Source organism: Miniopterus schreibersii (genome assembly GCF_964146895.1).
Source record: "Miniopterus schreibersii genome assembly, chromosome: 19".
NCBI classification, from domain to species: Eukaryota; Metazoa; Chordata; class Mammalia; order Chiroptera; family Miniopteridae; genus Miniopterus; species Miniopterus schreibersii.
In genome coordinates, this window is record NC_138119.1 from 4,580,057 (window position 1) to 4,592,482 (window position 12,426).

At 47.2% G+C, this 12,426-nt stretch overlaps 1 protein-coding gene across 1 annotated transcript in view; it reads left to right on the forward strand.

The window, feature by feature from the left end:
* The first annotated feature begins 1,574 nt into the window (after positions 1 to 1,574).
* The window catches only part of EEIG2 (EEIG family member 2), a 33,757-nt gene continuing 22,905 nt past the window's right edge, over positions 1,575 to 12,426 (forward strand). The window contains exon 1 of the mRNA XM_081121140.1: positions 1,575 to 1,816. Coding sequence (XP_080977266.1) covers positions 1,680 to 1,816 — 137 coding nt within the window. The 5' untranslated portion in view covers positions 1,575 to 1,679. The remainder of the gene's footprint in view (positions 1,817 to 12,426) is intronic.

Below are 12,426 nucleotides of genomic sequence, written 5' to 3' on the forward strand. Positions count from 1 at the left end.
GGCGGGGAACACCCTCCCCCTCTGTGCGAAATCCCGGTGGCTCTTTGAAATTCGGAACAGCGGTTCACTTCAATGAATTGCTTCCTCTTCTGAGCTCTAGACAGACTGCTTCTTCTCTCTGAAGAACACACCTTGAGTCTCGGTTTCATTTTCTAGTGACTGATGCACATAAGGCTCCCTCACTAGATTGTAAAATTCTTGAGGGCAGGCTTCTGTTCTGTTCTGTTTTGTTGCATTGGGGCTAGCCAGTGACCGACATTTCAGGCTATTCACAAATATTTTTACGTGGCCCAGCCCCGTTGGCTCAGTTGGCTGGAGTGCCCTCCCTGACGCCAAAAAAGGTTGTGTTCGATTTCCCGTCGCGGCCCATACCTAGGCTATGGGTTCCATCCCTGCTCGGTACCTGCTTGGGGCGGCCTATCCCTTCCTTTCTCTCTCTCTCTCTCTCTCAAAGTCAATAATCCTCAGGTGAGAATTAAAATATGTATGTTTTAAATGAATGAATGCATGAATAAATGAGGGACCCGGGCAGAGAACCTCTTCAATTGCACCCTTTCAGAGATTACTTCCAGGAAACCTTTGCGTTAACAGGACCATTATGACTCCGTTGGAAAACACCAACATTGTGTAACCAGCCCAGCAGTCTGTGTACATTGAAACACACGGGCCTGCCTGCAGACAGCAGGGAGCTGCTAGGCATCCAGGGAGACCAGATTTAGGTTTATGTGCACAGCCAAGTCTGACAAGGGAAGCTATTATTTTATTATTATTTTATTATTATTATTATTTTATTATTATTATTATTATTTTATTATTATCATTTTGTTATTATTTTGAGCCCTTCTGCACTCGTGGGTCCCGGGCGACAGGGACCAGAGCCTCAGCTAGAGGCCCCCCGCAGCAGTCCAGTGCCCGGGCAGGTGCCAGGCCCCCAGCACGTTTCCCTGCTGTTGCTTCTCCCTGCGTCGCCCTCGTATTATATTAGAAGGCTCGTGAATGGGGGGTGCCTACGGGGGATCCTGGTTTTAGGGTCTCACTGGGTGAGGACCCTGATGACCCCTAGTCACCCCAGGCGGGAGCCCCAGAGGGAAGCGCGCCTGGAGGCCCGGGCGGGAGGCGGGCGGCGCAGCACCGCCCGCGGGGCCGGGAGGAAGCGGCGAACGAGGCTCCCTCTGGGTCGCGCTGGCCTCTCTTGACCCCCAGGGAGACGTGGCGCCCTAACTGCCGCGGCGGCTCGTTTCCCGCAGCGCGCCGCCCGCCCCCCGTTTCCCCGCCCGGCCCCCGCTTCCGCCGGTGGGGGGCGGGGCGGGGGGCGCTGCGCTGCGCTGCCGGCCGCCGCCGCTGGGGGCGCCCGGGGCCGGGAGGCGGTTCTCGGAGAGTCGCTCCCGGGGCTCGGCTCGCAGACGGGCGGCGGCGGCGAGCTGCGCACCGACACGGCGCCCACCGGCCGGCCGAGCTGCAGCGCGATCGTGGCCGCCGCGCCCGGGCCCGCACAGCCGCGCGAGGCCCCGGCCCCGCTCCCCGCCGGCCCGCGGCGCCCCCCTGCGCCCCCGCGCGCGCCTCGCGGCCTCGGCCATGGGGCCGGCGGGGCCCGGGGCTCGGCCGAGCTGAGGCGGTGGCGCCCCGCGCGCCCCTGGGGGCCGCCCCCGCCCCCCGCTCGCCGGCGCCTGGCCCTCAGGATGATGAAGAAGAAGAAGTTCAAGTTCAAGGTGGACTTCGAGCTCGACGAGCTGTCCTCCGTGCCCTTCGTCAACGGCGTCCTCTTCTGCAAGATGCGGCTGCTGGACGGCGGCAGCTTCAGCGCCGAGTCCCCCAGGTAGGCGCCCGCACGGCGGGGCCGGGGCCCGCGCCTCCGCACCCCGGCCCGCGCCCCCGCACCCCCGCCCGCCGCGCTCCTGCCCCGCGAGCGCCCCTCTCCGGCGGCCGAGGCGCGCGGAGAGCCCGCGCCGGCTCCCCCTGCGCCCCCGCGCGCTGCCTCCCCGCGCGCGCCCAGCTCGCCCCTGGAGACGGCGCTTCTGGTTTCCCTCAGGCCGGCTCCATGTCTGCGAAACGCGGAGCGCGACTGGGCGGCCCCGGCGGACGCTCACAGGCGTCGCCGCGGGCGCCGGAGCTCCGACCCTCCCCCCGGTCGGTTCCCGGGCGCCCCGCGCGCAGGTTGCGCCGGGCTGGGGGCAGGGGGTCCCGGGGCTGGGGGCGGGGGCTCCCGGGGCTGGGGGCGGGGGGTCCCGGGGCTGGGGGCGGGGACGGGGCGCAGCCGGTGCCTCCGGGGGAGCCTGGTCTCCGGTTCTGCGCTCGCGGCCCCTGCATTACGCACGTGACGCGGGCGCCCGAGGCTGTCGGGGTGGGGGACCTGGAACCGGCGCCGGAGCCCAGGCGCTGCCCGCATTTCGAAAGGAGCCCCAGGGGCTCAGAATAAAGTCAGGAGTCCCTCGGGAGTCATGTCTGGGCCATTCGTGAAGGTTGACAGACCTGCGCGAAGCTGAGTGTTCCTTAAGAAAGTAGAAAGCGTACAGTACAGCATTTTAAAAAATGAACTTTTAAGCTCCTGCAATCGAGGGGAAAAGGTTAACACTTAATGCTTCTGTTGCCCAGCTTGACGGTTCAGAGACTCTGTTCTTACCCTGAACATGTTGTGCTTTCCTTTCATCTGCCCTCCATAAATGTCGAGAGGTGGTGGAATGGGGGCCAGAAGATTGGCTGCGGTGCCAGTGTCGAAGCCTAAGGAAAGCCAGGAATCGTGATGTCTGGCTGGCCAAGGATGTGTGAAGCGCTGTTGATTCTCAGCATTAAAACATGGTCAGCCGAGTGTCGTTTTTTAAAATTAAACTGGGCTGGCAAATCTGTGGCTATTCAGCTAACTAATTAAACTGCAATCATTTTTAGCACAGGTAAGAGAACAGGGTAACTTGGCAAATATTGTATCCGCTGTTAAGGCGTTGAAAAGCCAAGTCAGTTCTTGAATATCCTGTGGGTGCAAGCGGCAGCCTTACCCTGAACCTTACCCTGTTTTGCTGCAGGGTCCCACCTACACTTCTGGCCTAGACCAGGTCTCTGGGGCCGCTGGTGACCCCTGGTGGTTGGGGTACCTCCCTACCGCCTCCTTTCTCCCTGGGGTTGTTGATTTGGCTCTCTTCTTTCAGATCAGTTCTGATGCAGGTAATCATTAATTTAGCAAATATCTATAGGCTGGGCCCTTCAAATATGTTGTCACGTTGAATTCACAGCAAGCCTGTGATCTGGGGATTCCCATTTTGTGGATGAATAAGCTCAAAAAGCATAACTGACTTTTCCCAAGGTCCCCTCCTCTGGTAGGTGAAATGCAAAGGTTATTTATTTATTCACTTTTTTAAAATATGTTTTTATTGATTTCAGAGAGAGGAAAGGAGAGGGAGAGAGAGAGAGAGAGAGAGGGAAACATCAGTGATGAGAGAGTCATTGATCGGCTGCCTCCTGCACACACACCCCCGACTGGGGATCGAGCCTGCAACCCCCGCATGTGCCCTGACCCGGAATCGAACCCTGATCTCCTGGATCCTAGGTCGATGCTCCACTATCGAGCCATACCTGCCGGGCAGGTGCCAAGATTCTAATACAGGTCTGTCTAATCTCAAACAGATTTATGCCAGAGAAAGGAGAAAATTGTGTGCTCTGCTGAGTTGGGAGGTTCCTGATGGTTTTAACAAGCAAGGGGTATATTTGATTTGTGATTTGCACAAGTTGGAAAGGAAGAAGGTGAGTATCTGGGTTAAACTGAATCCAGGAGTCAAGAAGTGCCCGGCCAGTGTGACTCAGTGGTTAAGAGTCAACCTATGAACCAGGAGGTCACGGTTCGATTCCCCGTCAGGGCACATGCCCGGGTTTCGGGCTCGATCCCCAGTCGGGGGCGTGCAGGAGGCAGCCGATCAATGACTCTCTCATCATTGATGTTTCTCTCTCTCTCTCTCTCCCTCTCCCTTCCTCCCTCTGAAATAAAAAAAATTTTTAAACATGCTTAAAGAAGTTGAGAAGCATCTTCACTTAATTTTGCTTTGTTAAGGAGACTGTAATATATCGTGAGGGAGGCGATGAGGCAGTAAGTTATTTAACATTACATGGAGCTGACAGCCAGGTGAGACATATTTACTGTGTATTTCTTAGATTCTGGTCGGTTGGAAGTAAACCTGCTTACTAAACTTTTCCTCTAGAACTTCCTTACACCATTTTGCCCTTTTATTTTTTATTTACTTATTTATTTTAATTTTATTTTATTTTTCAATTGCAGTTGGCATACAATATTATATTAGTTTTCCTGTTTTGCCCTTTTAAAGAATATTAGTGAAAGTTAATTTCAGAAGGATCCAATTTCTCCTGGGAAGGTGTGTCCAGTGAAGTGGTTAGGAAAAATATAAAGACTAAAAGGTATTTATTTGTAATAAGTGTTACTAAAATGATCAGATTTTACATAACATAGTTAATAAAACATTCCGAAAACACATTGTACGACTATAATAAACTGAATCCAAATCATTGCCTAATAAAAAGTTTTGAAGAACTTTCAAAGGCAGAATGTTACATTATTTAAGTCTTTTCACAGCACTCTTCCTTTTTAAAAGGGTTTAAATCACTTTAGGTTTATTAAGACCATTAGAACAGGTTTAATTTCTGGTCTGCTGTAATAAAAGGAATAATAGGAGAATTTTCCTGTATTTTTGGGGATTTCCAAGTTTGCCATATGTTTGTTCATCTTTTTTGGTGCCCATAACGAAATACTTTTCTAGGTTTCACATGGGCTTGTGGCAAAAAAACATGTGAACTCAGGGAGTGTCCGGGAAGCTAATGAGCACATCTGTGTATTGGATCTTTTACTTTATAAACAAGCCAAAGGGATTTCTTGTCTTTGGCCAGAGCATGTGTTCATGTTTTCAAGATTTTAGTTCACTGCACATCGTGTACTTCCTTTTAGTAACCTTTTTCCTCATTGCAAAAGTAATATAGATTCATGTAGAAAACTTAGAACATAGAAAAGCAAAACTAAAAACAAAAATTGCATAGAAATGAACCAACCAGAGATAATCACTGTTATTAATATTTTGGTGTATAACCTAGGAATCTTTATTGATTCATACACATACACACTTATCACATACTTTTTAAAAAACCAAAATGGGATCATACTGTCCTTGCATGTTTGTTTCACAAACACGCCACGGCAGGCAGCCTTAGGGCCAAATTTTATGCACATTCATTATTATTTATTTAGGATTAACACTAGAAATGGAATTACTGAGTCCAAGGGCTTGCAGGTTTTTAAGGTTTTTGATATATATTATCAAACTTGGCCTTTAGTACATTAAGTTAACTTTTTAAGATGTAAAGGTCACTAATAACTAGCAAATATAAAAAATAACCAGTATTAGAAAATGCTGTTTGACCATATGGCACAGAATTCTTTATACCCTGACCAGAAATGGGGTCATCTCTTCACATTATTATAATAGCTATAATAATAATAGCTAATGTTTATCCAGCATTTCCCCCATGTGCCAGGAACCTTTAGAGTCTTTATATCCTCAAAATAATCCTAGGAGGAAGGTTCCATTATTCCATTATCACTATTACTACTGCCTTTACTACCCTCGTTTTATACCCGAGGAAACAGAAATGCAAGAGGCCCTGAAAGTTACGCAGCGAGTAAGCACCGAGCCAAGAGGCAGTCCGGCTGCAGGGCCCACTCTCAGTCACTGAACTCTGCTGCCTCTCAGATCTTACGGGATATGTTTTCTCATTTCTGTGTTTTAATAAAATAGTGGATACACATATATAGCTGTTCTGAATGCCAGTCTCAGAAAACTGGTTTCAATAGGTAACCCCACTAGACACCACAAGACCTGGCCCCTTCAGGTTTCCCCTGAGGTTATTGTATGTGAAAGATAAGAAACATCCTACTCACATACTTTTCAGAGTAGGACGTTCCGATAGAAAGTCTCAAAATTCAGTCTCATCCCTGGGTAACTACCTTGTAAGAATATTATGAATGCCATTTTACACCAGTCAGCTACGATTCGCTATTGTATTACCTAGCCTTGCACAGTAAGCAGTTTATAAATACTTATTGAAAATGCAGATATTGGGAGAAAAGCTCTATTGTGGCATCACTAAGGATGATAAATATACAGAGATCCCCAAATTAAGTATATGAGGAAGTATATACTATTCTGTGTGCACAGCTTATTAATTCTTTGTAAGATTGTTAGTGAAAGTTAACTTAGAAGAATCTAGTTTATAATTCTTTGTAAGCTGTGTACACAGGACAGTATACACTTCCCCCCCGTTCAATTTGGGGTGTCGGCCTTTGAGGGATATTATCAGGTAGAGATCCAGGGGTGTACATTAGGATTCTGAGGAATCCTGAATTACGTCAATAACAGGGTCCGAGACGAGTCTCGAGAGAGGAGGTGGTCTTCAAATACTAAAAAAATAAGCTTGTATCTATGTGTATTTTACATTCCTAATTTCATTTACTTCTTACAAAATCTCTTTATAGAGATGTTACCTCCTGTTGGGTTAGGATATATGCTCAGTGCTGTAACACATATATTAGAAAAATAACAAGTGGCTTAAACGAGATAGAAGTTTATTTCTCTCTCCTATAAAGCCCAAGCTGATGCGGTGGCTGGGCGCTGTCAAGTGGTCAGGGCCCTGACTCTTTTATCCTGTTGCTCTCTCACGCCCAGGGTATCACTGTCATCCACACGGACTAAGTTGGCTCACCCCACATCCGAATTCCAGCCCCTGGGAAGGCAGAAAGGGGAAGGGGAAGTCCCTTTTGCTCACAGCCCACTGACCAGAAGGCAAGCCCAAGGCCACATCCAGCCCCAAGAAAGGCTGAGAAATGTCGTCTCTGCTGGGTGCCCAGGTGCCTGACAATTTTATGCATTTATTTTTAGGATAAAGATTTGAATGTGATTATAGATTGGGGCAAAGGAATAGTGTAAGATAAAATAGGCTACAAATATTAAAAACACAGCCATGATTGAGAACCTATCTTTCTTTTGTCTTAAAGAAAAAACAGATTTTTCTGTCCTGGACCCTGTTTACTGTTTCCAGAACAACTTCTCAGGCTTTTCCTAAGCAAGTGGTATTTCCAAGCATTGTGGCTTAGAGACTAGCTCACACCCACGACTTATTTTATCATTGTGAAATGAGGAACTACCCGTAGAATTGATTTTGGACCTTACACGTTTGCTTCATTTCATTTTAGTGAGTCATCAGTAGCCTAGCATTTGAGTGGCATTTTCTTTCTAGTCAACGTTTTATGTTTCCTGTTCGTAGACTGCAACAACATTTCAATAGCAGTTTCTGGGAATTCTCTGGTGCTGGTGTGAAGTTGAAGTTGTTAACGTTTTATCTTCTGTTGTTCCCATTTGAGGCCAACTCAGGATCTCCTAAGGTGTTGTGTTTTTAAAAGTGTCTCCTCTGTCTACCGTCCTGGACATGGAGGTCTTCCCATTTGGTCATCACTTAAGGATGGCTTCTCCAAAGCTCAGATGACCATCTTACTTGGACTGTCCCCCGGCCATCCTTGTTTCCTCTGTGTACCGGGCAGAAATAGTTTCAGAAAGAGCAGCCCCAGGAAGGGAGTTGGAAAAGATTGTTCACAGTCCTTGCAAAAGAAAGTAATTGGTTCCAGAATTTTGCTGGCGGACCAAACCAGTAAAGAACCTTTTATAAGAACCATAAATTACCTTTCTAATTTCTATCAATGCATTTCTGGTAAAGGAAAAATAAACTCAATAATAAGTTAGTAATACAGATAATATGCACTTGTAATTATGTACAGGTGAGAGTGTAAATTCTCTTGTTACACTAATGAAGTGTAAACGCTCCTGAAGCAACCAGCAACTCAGTAGCTAATAACTGCGGAATGAGTACTCGCCGTTTCCTAACCTCAGAAACTGGACGTTAGTACCAGCTGGTAGTAAAAATGAACCTGAGAGCTCTTTTGGCTAAGGTACCCCGTATAAAACCAGCATACAAAATCATTGAGAGGCTATTTTAAATATGTATTGCCGTTTCTTTGACTCGCCTACTCTGCTCCCACTGGGGTTTCCTTCACGTGGGGAAGGTATCAGACATGTCGCGTAATGATGGCCTTCGTGGTGCACACACCTGAAGTTCACGCTCACTGCTCCAGGTGAGCCCAGCTGCCCCCGCAGACTGCGCCCCTCAGCACACACCCCAATGTGCAGGCTCCGTCCAGCCCCACTACACCCCCCCCCCCCCCATAATCTCAGGCTTCCACCGCTGCACAGATCTCTCCAGGCTGCTCCCCGGACCCCCCTCCAAGCAGAGCTCACTAGACCGTGGTGCCGAACCTTTGGTTTTAATTCACTTCGTTTACATGGATTTTTCCTCCTTGTAGCATTATGATGATTTTAAGGGTAACCCAGACAGCCCGAGTTGCGCCTTCCCAGGACAGCGGGTGATTCTCCTGGTGCTGTTCTGTCACATCCCACTCATCTCACTCGCCGTCTCAAGCATGTGAGCCCTCTGCTGTCCGCTTCTCGTTATCTTTATCTCCAGACAGGTCTTGGCGTCTGACCGTGTTCCCTGGAATTCATGACTTCATGTCACTGTTCCAGGAAACGTCCTCTGATGCTATAGAGTCGGTTCCTTTCCAAGGACTGTACTGGTGCAAGTACCGAGGCAGGAGGGTACTTTCAGAACACACAGCAAAACCTCATTCAGGTCCCACTTCTCTTGCTCTCCGTGTCTTCCATTTACAGGGCAGCTCCAGATGTACCTAGAAAATGTCCCAGGATTTTATAGGAACAAGGGAATTACTATACCCCGGGACTCAGGAAATGTATCCTACAAAAAGCTTTGGTGAGAAGAGCTGACTCATAACACCCCATGGTTTACACAGTACTTTAAATATATCGTTTCATTTTCCGACTACCCTTTGAAGTAGGTCCTTAGACCGCTTTGTAGATTCGGGCAACATATGTTTAGCAATTCTTAGCTGACTACAAAACATTTCATAAGAGAGGAAACTTAGGGAGAGGAAAGTAATTTGTCCAGCATCATTCGGAGCTGAGATTAGGCCTGAGCCCAGGTCTCCTGAGTCTGAGATGTGTTCCCTTCCCATCACACCATGCAGATGAGGTTGGATGGCACGTAAAGGATGGACAGCACCTGGGAGGGCATCCGGCAGGGAGAGAACCGCAGCGGGCAGGTGTGCAGGGCATAGCAGCTGCGTGGGAATAGCGGGTAAGTCAGGTTCCTGAAGACTCAGCAAAGGCGAATCATTGGGCATCAGATGTGCGAGGTGGAGGTCAGGCCATGGAAGGTCATTGAAGACTGTGGCCTTTAGTCTACAGACAGAAAGAGGCCGTACAATTTGATCTGGGAACTGGTTGGTTGAATATGTGATATAGAAACTGTTCACAGCTGTTATTTTCACACATGCTTTTAGATTGTTCAGAAAAGACAAAACCGTCCTTTAGTTTAAAAATAAATATTTTCAAAAGAGGTATAGAATCCGTAGCTCATACCAGCCTCTGAGTTCCGTACAGTTGTCCCTTGTCCCTCTGTTTTTAGGAGTTCTGGGAACATGTTTTCATGCCTATGGACATAACCTGATTTTAATTTCCTATATTGTTGGAGGATTTTTACCTTATTGAAACTGGGGAGTTTTGTGTAGTTTTCTTTTTGCTAAGCTTTCCTAGACTATTCTGTAATGTGGATTCTTAAATTGTTAGTATGAGGTCTTTTCTTAGATTAGGATTTTTTTCTATTACTTCATTTTTCTTTGTGTCTTCATCTGTCCTTTCCTTTCTAGAAAGTGGGGGGTGATGCCATGTGGAATGTGTGTAGTTATAGCACAACAAATTAATTTTCTGGGATGATAGAATATTTTTGTTACACATACTCATTTTGAGCCCTGGCTAGTTTGGCACAGTGGTTAGAGCGTTGGCCCGCACACCAAAGGGTCACAGGCTCAATTCCCCGTCAAGGGCACAGGCCCCGGTCGGGGCGCGTGTTGGAGGCAACCGCTCGATGTGCCTCTCTCACATTGATGTTTCTCTCTCTCCCTTCCACTCTCTCTGAAAAGCAATGGAAAATATATCCTCAGGTGAAGGTTAAAAAAAAGACGAGTTCTGGGTAGTAAACAGCAGTCTGTTGACAAACTTGCCTGCATTGAAGCTTGTCTTTTCGCTGGCCCTCCTCCTGATGCAAGAGGAGCCCCTTCTCCTAAGGCCAGTCCCCTACCTGTGTCTGGGTGCCATCCCCTCTGGCATTCTCAGGGACAGGTCCCCTCTGGCGCCATCATTCACACCCTGTCAGATCTTTGACTTTTTATCTTGATTGGTTCTTTCCCGTCAGCCCTAAACCATGCTCATGAAACCTCCCCTCCCCCGAATGGCCCCCTCTGGCTGCCTGCCTCACTGTCCCCACTTTATTACTAAAACATTTGCAATCAGTGGTGTGTGCCCCACTTCCCACGGTGACCTGCCTCCCGCCCCCAGCTTTTCCCTGAAACTTTTCGGCCTTTATCTCGCCTGCCCTCTCTGCCACGTTCCATACTGTTGAGCGACTCCTGTAAAATCTCCTCCCTCGCCTTGGTATTCATGATAACGTGGCTCCTCCACTGCTCTCTCTGTTGACCTGGTGACCGGCCGTGCCCTCACCTGCCCCCTTCCTCCCCTGCCCTTGCCGGTGTCCCCTGGAGGCCCGGGCTCAGCCCGCCTCTCTCCCTACGCTGCCCACTCTCTCTGAACGGCCTCGCCCATTCCCGTGGCCTCCCTGACAGTCCCCATGCTGAGGACTTGCCCCTAAGTCTACAGCCCTGTCCTCGCCTTTGAGCCCTGGGTCTCTCTGTGTACCCATGCGAGGGACTCTCAGGCTCCTCGACCGGAAAATGTCCAAAACTGGGTTATATGCCCCTCACTGACCAGCACCACCAGCAGAATGTGCGAATGAGAGAAACTCTTCTTGTGTTCAGATGTTTTCCATTGAATGACAGTCCTCTCCACCCAGTTACTCAAGCCAGAAGTAACCCTGGGGGTGAGAGATTCATTTACCCTTAGTGTTGTAATTAAAAGCCACAATTGTGTAGATCTGATTTATCCTTGGAGTCTTAAAATGTTTGTTTTTGCCTCAGTTCCCAAAGGTTCATTTTCTCAGGAATCTTTGTCCTTCATAAAATAAATTAATGTTGAAGAAATTCTGTACTTGTAAACGTAACCATTGTTTCTCTGCGGCGGACAAATGTAAGTGGACTCAGAACTGCTTAGATCCTTGATAATAACAACTCCTAACATTATTATGGAGATCCGCTATAAGCCAGGCACTGGTCCAGACACCAGGTGTAATCATTCACTTGGTTTTGCAAAATTCCCACGAGCTGTAGGTACTGTTACCATCCCTGTTTCACAGAGAAGGAAAGGGAAGTTCAGAGAGGTTAGGGAATGGGTGCAGCAGGACAGCTGCCAAGTAGAAGAGGCAGGATTTGAACCCTAACATACTGGCTCTGGACATGAGCTCTTAACCTCCGGCAATAATACTGTCTGGCAAACAGCTTGCATTCCTCATAGCAGTTTTTGTTCTTTTTTAAATATCACCATTTCTAAAAAAGTTAAAAATACTTTGACTTACCAAGACATGGCATAATTTTAAATATGTACCTCGAGTATACATATGCAAGTTATTCTTAGACTATTAAGTAAGTTTGCTAATACAGTAACTAAGTAGTCACAAGAAATAGATCTATAATTTTTATTTTATATTGCTTTTATTTTTTAAAGACCTTTTAGATTTTCTTTTACTCTTTTGAAACATAAATAATAGCCATAGCAACATTTATCTTCTTTTAAGTGTCCTCTGCTTATGTATTTCATAATCAGCATCTTTATCGTTTTATCTTAGAAATACTTGGCTTTTCAGTGTCAACACAAATCATAGTCTGTTGCTTTGTTTCTTGAAAGTGGTTAAGCAACCGTATAAAGCTCATAGGAAGTTGATGACTCATGTAACGGAAAGCACTTACTAATGTGACTTTTGTCTCAGTTGTCAAGTAGTCTGAGTTTGTTTCCATGGTAACCCATCAGTATAACAAATTGTCACGAAATAACTGCCACTTTTTTTTTGTTCTCGTGTGTAGTTTAGACAGCCTTCTAACAGCTGTGTGTGTGTGTGCATTAAGGATATTTTTATCACAAAAAAATTCTGAGTCATTGCCTTAGGCACAGAAAAATTTATTTAGAGAAATTGTTTAATACTCCAGGGCTATTGCTTTGATATTACAAAATCTAAAAGATGATTTAAATTAACATATCTAGTTCAACTTGACTTCCTGTTCGTGAAGGCCACCGTCAACGATTCTTTAAGCTTATAGATGTTTAAAATCCATTTACAGTATTGGTTCATTCGAAAGAATACTGTATG